The 15,052-nt window shown below is 33.4% G+C and overlaps 1 protein-coding gene across 1 annotated transcript in view; it reads right to left on the bottom strand.

Annotated features, from left to right (window-relative positions):
* LOC145685811 (hydrocephalus-inducing protein-like) overlaps positions 1–15,052 on the bottom strand; it is a 461,224-nt gene that overhangs the window by 28,993 nt on the left and 417,179 nt on the right. Inside the window, exons 48-49 of the mRNA XM_081758381.1 lie at positions 5,897–6,187; positions 1,577–1,746 (exon numbers count right to left, since the gene is read on the bottom strand). Coding sequence (XP_081614507.1) covers positions 1,577–1,746; positions 5,897–6,187 — 461 coding nt within the window. The remainder of the gene's footprint in view (positions 1–1,576; positions 1,747–5,896; positions 6,188–15,052) is intronic.

Raw genomic sequence — 15,052 nt, 5'->3', positions numbered from 1 at the left:
ATTCCTGATTTTTTCACCGTTTAATATAATTAGAATCTTCTTTTCGCCGAATTTCAACAGTGTGTTTAGTTTGTCCAATGTAGACTTTACCACATTCGCATGGAATGCGATACACTTCGGTGTTCTAGGGCATAAATCATATTTAACTGGAAGTATCAGGGCCCTGAGTTTGGCAGGAAGTTTATGAATAGTGTTTATCCTGTATTTAGCTAAAATTCTGCTTAGTTTTCATGGTAGACGCTAGGTAGTTTCTCTTCGATCTTCTTTTTCTAATGGTATGAGAAGATGTAGTCTGAGAGCGGGCCTTTTGCGGCTCCTTTCTACATCTGCATTGGCTGTAGCCATTAGGAAGTAAGGTTGGTTTTAGATGTTGGAGTTCGCTTATAAGCTATGCTCATCTGGTATGGTAAGGGCTCTGTGCACCAATGTGTTAATTACTGTCATGCATTGAGACTTACGATGAAAACTTTTATTGTGAGATAGAGGTCTGTATATGTGGGTTTTCTATATACGCTGTGTCCTTGGCCGCCATCAGATTTTCTTCTAGTCAGAATGTCCAAAAACGGTAAGCTGCTATCATTTTCTATTTCTATAGTAAGCTTGATATTAGAATGGCGTGTATTGAGAAAATGTAGAAACTGCTGTTCGTGGGGCCACACAACAAAGGTGTCGTCAACATATCTATAGAATTAGGGTGACTTCAGAGGTATTAACTGTAGAATATGATGTTCGAAGTCCTCCATAAACAGCTTGCCCACAGCAAGGGAGAGAGAAGATTCCATGGCAACTCCATCGCTTTGTTCATAGTATTGGCCATCATGAAGATAATATGTGGAAGAATACTGTATGTGGCGGAAGAATTGACAAAGTCTAATGGAAAACGTTTCTCCAAGTCAAGAAAGCCATAGCAATACTGAAGGAAGGCAACAGAGACAGACATACAACTCAGTAACACATGGGTTTAATCCATTAGAACAGCTAGAAAACAAAACTATGTACTTAAGACCTGTGTACAAACTCAGACAACCGACCAATCAGAATAAGACCATAGATTGACACTGATTGGGTGTCTCTATCGACCAGTCACATTCCGCCTTTTCCTTTGGTAGCACTTATAGTATAAAGAGTCGTTCTATTTGGTTCTTTCATAATATTTGCTGAAGATCAGAAGAATGTGGTCAGTTATGGAAGCATCAGACAACGTGGAATTCACCTGGTTATTAGCCTGAGTATTCATCACAACAACAGGAAAGCTTCAGTGCTAATTTCATAGTCTTTTTTTTTTTTACTCATATTTTATTTGGTTTTAATTCCATTATATTAATGTTCGAAGATCTATGATTATTTTCCTCGTTCAACTTGTTTTCGAAATGTAAGCATAATAGATTTATAACCAAATGAGACACAGACAATAATACTAGAAAATATTTCAGTGATTATTTATTTATGTCCATAAAAACTTTGCAACGTATATTAAGAGAATTTTATTTAGAAAAAAAAATCTATCAAAATTGAAGTGTCTTTGCACATTGGGTGAAATATTTTGAGTCTTAAAGTACAAAGGAGATGAACTTACCTTGCACCTATATCTCCTACATTGCTAAGCGCAAGACAAAGTTCAGATGTACACCCTATAATAACATTCCCGAATGGTACATAATTTCTCTCCAAAGTGAACTCCATTGTCAGAGAACTACCTTTTATGAGGAAGATAGGTCGTGATTCTTCCCACGTATTCATCATGATCTAAGACGGAAATTATAGAACAAAAACATCATAATTCATGATAATTTGTACAAACATTTTGCAAATTTGATATTTGTATTTTTATTCCTTTATTTTTTTCTTTTTTTTAAGAGGTGAGTTTTCATTTAGTACTCAATCGAATCGATTCTCTACATCAAAAATGAAATTGAAAGTTACTTCTTAATCCAATTCCTCTATATAGAAATTTATTATAATGAAAGTTGTAAAATACAGAAAATATATTATGTAAGTTAAATAATGGTAATCGCGAGTTCAAACAAAATTTTTTACCCTAAAATAATTCGAGTACTGGAGAAATATTGTTCAATTACTACTCGAAAATTTTGTAATAAAAAGAACACAATTTTAGATTTTATGTCAAATATAATAATAAATAAACTCTGCTAACGACAGTAAAAAGTATTATGTGATTCCATATATGGAATATTCACGAAGCTGTTCTATATTAAGAAAATCTGTAAAATTCTCCATTATACCAACTTTGCATATTATATACTATAATTAAATAATAAACTAATAGTTGAGCACATTAAACCAATTTTATTATAAAACTATCCTATGATAGTTTCGCCAACTGAACGCTTGGCTTCAACAGACACACGTCAGATAATGCCTGATAAAGCGAAGTGTTTACTTAGCGAAATTGTCACAAAATATTAGTTTCATAATAAAATTGGTTTGCTTTGCTCAGCTATTAATTTATTACTTAATTAAGAAAATCTATATATCCTTTAATTGTAGGCAACCAACATTTATTTGCTGTTGTGCAGGTTGCATAGATGCTACGGAATGTTGTTATTATTATAGATTTTAAACAGGATATGAATAACACCAGTTAAGTCACCGTTACCCGCGAAGATGATAACGGATTAACTCTATAGGTATTAACGAACTCAGCCGAAATAATTGCTGTAGCTGTCTATAGAAATAAAAAAAACAGAATTAAAATTTCGCTTTTGTTCAAAGTTATCGTGTAAAATAACGGATGGACGTACTAACTTGTAGATCTTGTAAGTTCCACTGTGTGATCCTAATAATCTAATTGAAGATTCTTTTTTGCCATCTTACTATTTTTTTCCATTAGATGTTTGTTTTACAACTATTCTTACTGATACAACTTGTTATTTTTCAATGAACTTGTTATTTTTCGATACCTGGTTATAACATGTAATTAATTCAGAGACATTCTTTTTGAAGGCTATTGTACGTTATTATTAATTCATATAGCACATACTTTCCTTATTTTTCTTCCTTCATTCTTTAACAGATGAATTCATTCATAAATCTAAAACTAAATCTTCTTAGCCATTTTTAGCTATTGTTAATTATCTTTATTTAATCGTTTCAATCAAGATTATTTTCTTAAAGCAATTCTGCGCTAAAGTACTTTCGTATATAATAATTATCGAAGATACTTTTAAATCTGTAAGTCACAACTACGTTATGCTTTAGAATTATGAGAACAATTAACTTTCAGGCAATAAATATTATACTATGGTGTTTGTGCCATTTCAACCGTATGGTATATTATTTTTAAATAGCCAAAAAGATTCTTGCTGCTTAGATGCTGCACATATCCAGTTTATTCCTGAAAGAATTATTTAAACAATACAATATCCTTCAGCTATATTTATTTATTATATAAATGTTGTGTAAATATTGATAAGAATGAATATGAAATAAACGTTCTCAATTATAATATTCACAAGTCTCTTTCCTAAAGGTTTTCCAACTACAACTCTGTCCCTTCCGTATTTTCTGAGATCGACGAACTAAGTTAAATGGTAATCTCTGTAAAGAGTCAAAGGCAAGAACGTTCTGATTATCAAAAAGATAATATTTTACCTAAGCTTCCTGACCAATCATCATATTACAGAATTGAGGCAAATATACATATCAAATTTTTAAGTGTGTGAGAGAATCTAGCTAATGAGCCATAAATTTATATAAAACACATGTAGTACATATGGCAAACTTCAAAAGGATTTTGCTACATATCGTCAGTGTGTACCACGGCGTCTACAGATAATAGTCCCGACTTAGAAAACATTAATATCATTAAACTACTGGCCCAGGATGTGGAAGCCACAACAATAATACAATATGGTCGGAATTGTGTGTCATGGCTCGAAAAAATGTCAAAAGGAAAAATACTGTTATCAATCGTGAAGAGTATGTGATAATAATATTTAAAGAAGTAATAACAGTCTGTGTGATAGTGAGATGTAAAAACCTAACAGGCATAGGCATCAGAGCACAACGTAAGTCAGGAATGATCGAGTTCCAAAGAGCATTTGCAAAAGGAGTAAAGCTCTAGATGTTATCTTGAAGCCTGAAAGAGTCAAAGATATCTCCTGAAGTGCTTTGTTCCTGAATGGAAGCAGGGAGAAGATTTGGGAACGCAAAATTTAAGATCATGAATTATCTCAAAAATAGAAGGAAAATGACAACAGAGAAAATGAGGACAGAGACAGAGGGAAATGCGTCACAGAATCCAGAGGTAGGGTATTGTTTATTCATTTGATTTATATCTTCTAGCATCCCCCACCAAACATTATTAATTTTTTTATATATATATATATATAAATAAGAAAAGAAATACACTGCTTTATGTTATGTACTAAATTTGTATGCAGTAAGAATTTCTTTCTTTATTTTTTTATAGTTACTGAAAGTTTGTAAACATATATGAATGTTCTTTAATTTTTTGTAATAAAATATAGCAAACATATTGAATGAATGAATGAGTGATTATGATTTAATGTGGACGTCAACAGCGAGTCTATTTGTTCCCGTTATAAAAAAGCCAATAACCGATAAATTCTCCAGAGTAAACATTCAAAATAAAACTTCTAAAAAATGTAGTTTAAACAAAAGTCCTACAAAATAAAAGATTAAAACATAATTATAAATTAAGTCGCGAAATGACTAAGAGAGTAAATAAAATATAGAACATAGGTATAGCAAGAATAGTAAAACATAACAGAAGAAAATAAATTGAAAGCCTCAGAGGACATTAACTATTCCAAGTTCACACAGAATGAAGAGAATACGGTCAATAGAGACTGCATTATACCCCGAAACTTGGTTCAAATTTTTAGGTATTCCAAATGCCCTCTGAGGTCTGAGTATTCTGGACATTTTACAAGAATGTGCCGAATACTCAGCGGGACAATAGAGTCTTCGCAATACGGACGAACAGTACCACGCACTAAGTAAGAATGTGTGAGATGAGACAGGAAAAGTAATCACCGTCGTCATTAATATGCTAAGTTTTCGTTCTCTGTTAAAATAATCTTTAATTTTTGCTTACGGCACACGTGTCTCATTCATCTGATAATAGTAATGATTTCACACGTATTGCTTATCTATCTGTCTTCATAATTCTACTAAATTTATCACTATTACTTAGTGTGTCTTTATAAAAACTCTTGTATTCATAGTTGGCAAAGACAGGCGAGAAATATATTAATGCATTTTCATAAGAGAACTTAGTCATTTCAACTAAATCTATTCTTTTTTATTTATCACCATATTTAATAAGTTACTTTCATCCAAGCGATCATTTTACTGGCTTTTCTTCAATCTAACAATAGAATTTTAACACATACACATAGACAATGCATACATGTTACATTCAATAATAAACACAACTAAACCCTAATATAACAAGAACATAAATGTAGTCCTTTCATCATTCACCTTATCATTAATTTGTCATCGTATTTAGAATAAAGGCCACGATCATCGGTAAAATTCAAAAATAAATGACTAAACATTGCTGAAATCTAAAATTATGTTGGTTTAGTTTAAATTACTGATAATACCGGTAATCGTCGTGAACAGTTACAACAATATTTGAGAAATTACGAGTTTCTTCTTTTTTTTCATAAAGGTAATTTAATACTCATCTACTTTACATAATATACGTATCATGTAGTCCTGGTTATTGAAATAATATGAAATGAAATTTAATGATGTTTAAAAGGGCTGGTAATTACTTTACAAAGAAATTAAAAAAAAACTCCATTTTCTTTCTCATAAACTTGAAGCAATATTGAAATACAAATTTAATCTTTTATTTATTTATTTCATGGACTTATATTTTTCATAGCTTTAGACTGCTTACCTTCGTGTTGAATTCTTTCATTCGAACAACAGGAGAAAAAGTAATGTTTAACTCTTTTCTCGCGTTTGGCTTCAATGAAATTGCTTTACTCGGGCTGATCTTAATTGCTTTTTGTATTTCACTCCAGCCTTCAGCTTCTGGGCTATCAGGTGAAGGGTATTCTGCCAAAGCAAATTTAACTTTAACTTCGGCTTTACTCTTGTTGATCACAGGCACAATTTTAGTGGCAGTATGGCCAACAAGCATGCCTCCGAAATTAACAACTTTTTGCGTCGGGTTCTCTAGTACCACCTAAAAGTAAATGTTAATAACTTCAAATGTTTTACAATCAATTTTCTCAGCATTTACTATAACTACTATACTACTTCTCAGCAAGGAAAATAAAAACATAAATTAGGATAGTTGTAAGCTACAATAAATAAATAAATAAAGAGTATCAGTATAGAGAAGAAGAAAGATAAAGATGAAGCAGATATTGACTCTTATTTTGTGCTAATATATCACCAGTTACGCTGAAATGTTTTGGGTAGCCTCGGAATATTATTTGTAGTATTAAAAAAATATTTCGACAAATTATCCAATATGAATTAGCTAGCCCGGAAGCGGTGGTAATTTTCGGGTTACAATTAAATTATAAAGGACCCCGCTCAGAACTTATGGAAATACGGTTTCAGTTAAATTGGCTGGTATTGCAGTATGTTGTGTATTTTGGTCTCCTTATGAAAAGTCTCAATGGGCACGAAGCTCTAAAATCTCACGTTTTCGAGATATCCGCTGATTATTATCGTCACTTAAAGGCATACGCTACCTCGTAAACTGAAAATAATAATTAGACCTACAGTTTATCTATGAAGTATGAACGAGTCTCACTAGAATATACTAGGGTTTTTGGAGTCACTGATTCCGAATCCGAGGTCGGTTAACCTCCATCACGTCAGGTTCAAGGTCATTTGAAGGTCAAATCAAGAAGGAACTTTGCAAAAATCTGAACAAAAAGTACATGAATGTTCTTTGAGTCGTTTGTTCCGATTATGTCATTCTCTTGACCCGATAAGATCATTTTAAGGTCACTGCAGGGTTGTTTCAAGGTCAAACTTTAAAAACTGTCGGAAAAATCTGAAAAACTTCAGAGATAGAATTTTAGGGTTGTTAAAAAAACTTTCAAAGAATCGCAATCACTCCTACTGCACGGTTTTCAGATCACTGACTTTAACATATATATATGTGTATATATATGTGTGTGTATATATATATATATGTGTGTATGTATGTATGTATGTATATATGTATATCTATATTACGTTTCTACTTTATCTCCTTTCCCCTTCGTCGGATGCAACAAGTACTGGGATAGTTCCTTATTTGATTGTTAGTGTCATAATAAATAAATATAGTGGTCTTTTATTGATGCTGGGTAAGACTATACAATTGGCACAGCAAATTCGAGATCGCAATGCCATGCAGGCCAGAGTAGAAGCAGAGAATTTGGTAAGGAGAAATACAATGTGGCAAGACATTATTCAAGCCGATATCTCAGAATTCCTTTAATTAGATTTTGCGTTTCTTAATCGAATTACGTCGGGTGTTTATCAAATTGAACTAGCACCTTCGTATGTACAGGATTATTTAGATAATGAAAGTACTGATATTTTTCAACTTGATAGAAATAGGTTTGAGCCAGGATTGTTACGTTTTAGTGTCTTTTCAAGATTTAAACGCTACTCGATATCAGCTTTGGATACGCTTTGCAGTGAATGATGATGAATTGCCCGCCATGAAAGTAGGTGGTGGTCCGGTATTAGGGTATTATTGTACTTGTAAGTCCGGTGATAGGGCATTGGGTTGTTGTGCACATGTAGCCAGTGTCGTATGGTTTTTAGGATGGGCTCGGCATCAACAACAAATCAAATACTCTAATCGAGCTCTACTAGAATACATACAATATACTGGTAATCGTAATATGAATAATGATGGAAATGAAGGTGAAATACCGGTGATTGGAGCTCAAGAATGATGAGATGTGAGATGCAGAACAAATCTTTATTGGAAAAGAAGACACTGGAAATGACTGACCGGAAAACAAAATGGACAATACTAGCGGTAAATTCGGTCAACACCGAGCTCGAATTCAAAATCCGCTACCCTTAAAAAAACTATGATTTTTTTTCAAATTTTTCCTACAGTTTTTCAAGTTTGACCTTGAAATGACCTTGAAATAATCTTGTTGGGTCAAGAGAATGACAATCGATCCAGCGACTCAAGAAACATTCACGTACTATGACCGTCAGCATGGCCACAACGTTGCCCTTTTTGGACAGACTGTGTATTTTCTCAACTTTTAATCATCATGCAACATTATTATTTTATTAATATAAAAAGAGAAGTTATTTTTCTTGCTTCTCTCTGAACGCTTCCGAGCTGGTGACAAACTCTGTTCTTTCTTTGCTTGCAGGTGTGCCCCAGACTCTCTATCGCCGTCGATAATACAAAGAAATCACTCCTTCTGAACCAAACGCTTATCTCATTAGCAGAGTGCTTTTTAATTTTCTTGAGTGAAGTTACCAACTCATGATTTTCGCTACTGAGACTATTTTATATATATTCTTCATATCAATAATTATTAACGCTTGGAAATCTTTTTAAACACGAAATTGTTGCATTGCAGGTAGGTGCTCACCAATCCTTGCAGTCTCACGCTCTAACGTTTTGTTATCTTAACTATTCTGGGAACAGTGCTTACAGTCTGTATGAATTGCAGACAGAATGGTTAATCTCCACAATTGCCAATGTGCATTCTTTTTTACTAAACTGTTTTGTATCGAACGATGTGATGAAAATCCATCAGATATGGACTTAATTCTTAAAGTTGGTCTGCAACATTCATCTAATTGCAATCTCCAGTTTTTTGCTCCCACGAAACTAAAACGCGTGTGGCCAGAGCTATTAAATATACCACAACTATATTTGTATCATGTACTAATATACAAACTTCTATATTTCTTTTATTAAATTTTAAAATACACTGTCAACCACAGACATGCCAATCGGGATTTTCCCAGGTATTGGCAGAAGCGAGGAGTTAGTGCTTGGTATTGAGAGGAGGAGGAACCAGAAGTCTACGGCAGACGAACTTATTTATGTGCTAGTAAGTAAATGGCTATGGAGAAGTATTAAGTTTTTTTGTGGAATCATAGTTATATCATCAACTGGAAAAGTTGACAAAGTGTTGCTTACGTAACTACTTTATAAAGTGCATCATCTTTGGAGTGGCAGTGCCTCGTCAGAAGTTAGTTTTTCTCCTCCAACCCCCACACTTATTGCCCCTATTTCGCAGTGAAAGCCCCCTTCAACGTGAATAGTGATTACAAAAATAACAAAAGGGCTATATTCTCAGAGTTTTCATCTACCATGTATATATATATATATATATATATATATATATATATATATATATATATATATATATATATATATATATATATATATATATATATATTCGTGATATTAAGTGTTTTATTTTTCTCAAGTGTGTGCGCAGTGTCATTTGCTCAAGTATTCAAGTATTCATGCTATATTAAGTGAAAATTTTGTGTGTTGTTAATATCATTTCGTATACTATATATATATATATATATATATATATATATATATATATATATATATATATATATATATATATATATACTTGTACACGTCTATTCAATAAATAGGAATTCGCCCAAGACAATACTCTCTTTTTTATTTGTATGTGTTTGAATGCTTATGAATCATCAGCTTTCCAGTCGTATGTACGCAAGTGTGTGTACAAAAGTACCTTACGATTAAACCTGAGTTTCCGAACCACTGAGACTACTTATGTCATATCGCTTATTTTATCTTATTACTATCAATTTGTGCTTCGACAGGACACGATCTCAGTAGTAGTCCCCCCGTTATGCGCGAATCGACCTTTGTGACGTCATAGGTTAAAGGTCAATGACCTTGGCCCGGGGTCAATGACCTAGGGGTACTTAGGACCACCCCCTCTAAATTTCGGCAGGGGTACCTTGGCCCACCCCTTAAATTTTGGCAGGGGTACATAGGACCACCCCCCTTAAATTTTGGAAATTGCCAAATCTAAAAATTGGGTGTGGTAGCCTAGGACCAGGGTATGTACCTCTATTAGTATTGGGTGTCTATGTCGTTCCCTTTCATGGGTAAAAAATTGCCAAAAATTGAAATTTCGGGGGTTTTTGACCTAATTTATCCCCTTGGATGAGGTGTTATTACCTTATATAGTTATATGGGCGTATACAGGGGTTCATTACCTTTCATAAGACATGGGTATATTAATGCACCCCTTGAAAAATTTGGGAGGGGTACCTTGGCCCACCCCTTAAATTTTGGAAATTGCCCAATTTCAACATTTGGTATTATAGTACCGGACCCTAATATGTATTATGATAAATTTGGATGGTCCACCTCGTTTCCTTTTAGGGGTACCAAATTGTCAAAACTATAAACGTAAGCAATACGTTGTACCACGTGTTTGGTTTTCGACCTAATTTATCTCCTTGGATGAGGTCCTATTACCTTATATGATTATATGGTCATGTATAGGGGTCCATTACCTATCATAAGACATAGGTACATTTGTGCACCCCCGGTAGGGGTACCTTGGCCCACCCCTTTAATTTTGGAAATTGCCCAATTTAAACATTTGGTATTATAGTATAGAACACTAATATAGATCACTATAAATTTGGGTGGTCCACCTCGTTCCCTTTTAGGGGTACAAAATTGCCAAAATTTTAGTACAACCACGTGTTTGGTATTTGGTACATTTTATCCCCCTTTGATGAGGTTCTATTACCTTATATGATTATATGGTCATGTATAGGGGTTCATTATCTATCATAAGACATAGGTACATTGGTGCACCCCGGGAGGGGTACCTTGGCCCACCCCTTAAATTTTGGAAATTGCCCAATTTAAACATTTGGTATTATAGTACAGGTCCTCAATATGTATCATGATAAATTTGGATGGTCTACATCGTTCCCTTTTAGGGGTACAAAAATTGCCAAAATATAAACGTTGTACCACGTGTTTGTTTTTTTTTGGTCCATTTTATCCCCTTTGATGAGATCCTATGATTACAAGGGGTCCATATCCTATCATAAGACATGGGCACCCTTCTTAAATTTTGGCAATGGGGGTCCACGGAAATAGTCCAATTGAAGCATAGTACAGGACCTCAATATGTTTCGGTGGTCCTATTTTCAAATTTTTAAGTACAACCACGTGTTCGGTTACTGACTCAATGTATCCTATTTGATAAGGTATGGACGGTATCTCCTTTCAATTTGGTAGTACCCTTCGGGTGTAGTACGGTCACGTGATCAATGATTTGGTTTTGATGCGCGACGAGGTCCCTGGTCAATGTTCTCTAGGAATTAGGTGGAAACTTTGTCCAGGGTTCTCGTCTTATATCGCACAGTTCTTTAGGAGAATCTGATAACGTTGTATATGGAATGGACAATAAAAACACATAAATAAGTATAAATTGTATTTTATTCATTTTTCTGGTTTCTTCTTTTTCTTTCTTATTGACAATGTTTGTATATTGAGCTGGGTTTCTTCATTAGACCGCCTCCTCTTCTTGATTGCGATGATTTGTTTCCATGTTTTGCAGCATAGCACCCGTTTGCAAAGCTTCGTATTGTGAATTCTGTAAAAAAGAACGAGGAAAAAGATGATTAGTATAGAAATAGATGATGATTAAACAAATACACTTACAATGATAAATATGATAAAATTACCTGGAAGGTATATTGCAGCAGTCTACGATCATTAACCGTGGGTACTGTTGTGAACAAATATTGAATTTCACGCAGAGATTTTCCTTGGGCTTTACAGCACAAATAAAAATAAGCATAATAGCCACATACGGATGAACCAAGACTTTGCATTTGGCTATTATTATATTTATAGTACATACAATGAAGTTTTAAGAATGCAACATGTTGTGGTACATAAGGAGGAAGGCCATAGCTGTCAAAATATTCTCCAACACCGCGATGATCAATATAAATTGCAATCCAATGACTTCCTAGTTTTGTGGTTGGCCCACCCCTAAATTTTAGCAGGGGTACATAGGACCACCCCCCTTAAATTTTGGAAATTGCCAAATCTAAAAATTTTGTGTGGTAGCCTAGGACCATAGTATGTACCTCTATCAGTATTGGGTGTCTATGTCGTTCCCTTTCATGGGTAAAAAATTGCCAAAAATTCAAATTTCGGGGGTTTTTGACCTAATTTATCCCCTTTGATGAGGTGTTATTACCTTATATAGTTATATGGGCGTATACAGGGGTCCATTACCTTTCATAACATATGGGTATATTAATGCACCCCTTGAAAAATTTGGGAGGGGTACCTTGGCCCACCCCTTAAATTTTAGAAATTGCTCAATTTAAACATTTGGTATTATAGTACTGGATCCTAACATGTATTATGATAAATTTGGGTGGTCCACCTCGTTCCCTTTCATGGGTACGAAATGCCAAATTTTAGTACAACCACGTGTTTCGTTTTTGACCTAATTTATCCTCTTGGATGAGGTCCTATTACCTTATATGGTTATATGGTTATGTATTGGGGTCTATTCCCTATCATAAGACATAGGTACATTTGTGCCCCCCTTTAAAAATTTGGGAGGAGTACCGTGGCCCACCCCTTAAATTTTAGAAATTGACCATTTTACATATTTGGTATAATAGTATAGGACCCTAATATATATTACTATACATTTGGATGGTCCACCTCTTTCCCTTTCATGGGTACGAAATTGCCAAATTTTAGTACAACCACGTGTTTCGTTTTTGACCTAATTTATTCCCTTGGATGAGGTCCTATTATCTTATATGGTTATATGGTCATGTATATAGGTTCATTTCATATCATAAGACATGAGTACATTGATGCACCCTTTAAAATTTGGGAGGGGTATCTTGACTCATCCACTCAGTTTAGAAATTGTTTAATATAAGCATTTGGTATCTTCGTACAGGTCTTCAATATGTACGACTATAAATTTGGATGGTCTACATAGTTCCCTTTCATGGGTAAAGAACTACCAAAAATCAAATTTCGGAGGTTATTGACTCCTATTTAGCACGTTATATGGTTTATTACCTCTATATGTTTATGTTCTCTTTTAAATTTGGGAATTATAAAATAACATAATTTGGTAAACGTTTTCTAGGACCCATTGGTGTTCCTCTTATGGCCAAATATTCAAAACTTAAAGGTTATTAACCGGCTTTATTATTAAATGAGTACAGGATTTATTACTTTTCCATAAGACACAGGTGTATTTGTGTATCAATCTTAAATTTTGGGAGGAGTACATTTCTTATTGTCGTATCAATAATTGGTAAATGTTCTTTGGGTAAATCATTGTGAAATATTAGTATGATCACGTGATCAATTATTGACCTATGATGGGATTAGGAGTCCAGGACATTGGTACATTTAAACTTTGTAGGATAATTTGAGAATGCGTCATTGGTATTGATTATTACAGCCAAATATAAACGTAAGCAATACGATGTACCACGTGATTGACCTTGAGTTTTAGAAATCTGATAGCTAACCTTATTGAATCTTATGACTCATAGTCTTAAGGGAATACATGCTACAACACTGGCAAAGTTTTTGTTGATGCAATTTGATTGGTTGATCACTATCTTTCGTGCAATCTGATTGGCTGATCACTATCTTTCGTGCAATCTGATTGGTTGCTGATTTTCAAATCTTTGCTGCATTCAGTTTTAAGTTTTGTTTAACATTTAAAAATCTCGGTTTCGTTCAACATTTTGCACTCACTGATAAATATGATCAAAACCGTTTATTTGTTAACCGAATAGTTAAAAACCGGATAAAGTTTGACGGTTAACCGTGAAACGTAAAATTTTTTCAGTTTGAAAATGTTTTGTTTGAAAGTTTTTGTTTGAAAACTCTTGTTTCAAATTTGTGTTTGAATTTTTTTTTCAGAATTTTGTTTTAAATTTATGTTTCAAAATTTTTTGTTTGAAAATTTTTTTGTTTCAAATTTTTTTGTTGCAAAATTTTGTTTGAAAATTTTTTGTTTAAAATTTTTGTTCCAAATTTTTGTTTTGAAATTTTTCGTTTCCAAATATTTTTTGTTTAAAATTTTTTGTTCGAAATTTTTGTTTTGAAATTTTTCGTTTCCATTTTTTTTTGTTTTGAATTTTTTTTCAAAATTTTGTTTGAAATTTTTTTCGTTTGAAAATTTTGTTTCCAAATTTTTTCGTTTCAAAAATTTTGTTTGAAAGTTTGGTTTGACATTTTTTTTAAAGATTGTGCACTCATTAGTAACGAACCGGAACTGTTTAGAACAAAAACCTTTGTTAATATTTTTTTTTCATAGTACACGTAAGAACATGCATAGTACATGCAATAGTACACGTCAGAACATGGGGTTGTACTTGAAATGAAAAAACACAATTCATTGAAATGGATCATTTTATTACACTCCACATACATCCATACCAGATAGTGGTTCTGGATATTGTCGATACAATGTATTTTGAACTTCTTGCACTAGTTTGTCTTTAGCATATAATTTTAATTCCAGTTGAAGTCTTTTAAGGTCTAATGCAATATCAATTGGTGGAAACTCAATGTCCATTTGATCACAAATAAACTGTTTATCAATACATGTATGCACCCAAGAACGATGTTGACAACGATCACAATATCTAGATACATGTTGTACAATATGCATAACACATTTTTCAAAATAGTACTTTTTCAGGAATATACTAGTTTTGTTGCACACTTCCACTGCATGTTTCACACACTGAAATACGTTGATAAATTTGTTCCATTCTGTTTCCGTTAGATACACCATGTTGCGAGGGACATGAAATGTACTCTTTTTACGTAACAGTACCATCTTCTCTTCGAGGACTGTACGCATCACCACTTCATGATTTGAGCCTAATGATTTGACTATGGTCACATTTAGCTCATCATGAAAATAATCGTTCATTTGGTCGATTCGTGAACATAATATTTGCCATTCTTCACAGGTCAGTTGTACACCAAATTGTTCTGCTTTGCCCAATCGAATCACAGGTTCAAATGTTC

This window comes from Thermobia domestica, chromosome 1 (assembly GCF_964235325.1).
Source record: "Thermobia domestica chromosome 1, izTheDome1.hap1.1, whole genome shotgun sequence".
Taxonomy (NCBI): Eukaryota; Metazoa; Arthropoda; class Insecta; order Zygentoma; family Lepismatidae; genus Thermobia; species Thermobia domestica.
Note: the sequence above shows the minus strand (reverse complement) of the source record. Positions and strands in the feature narration are given on the sequence as shown.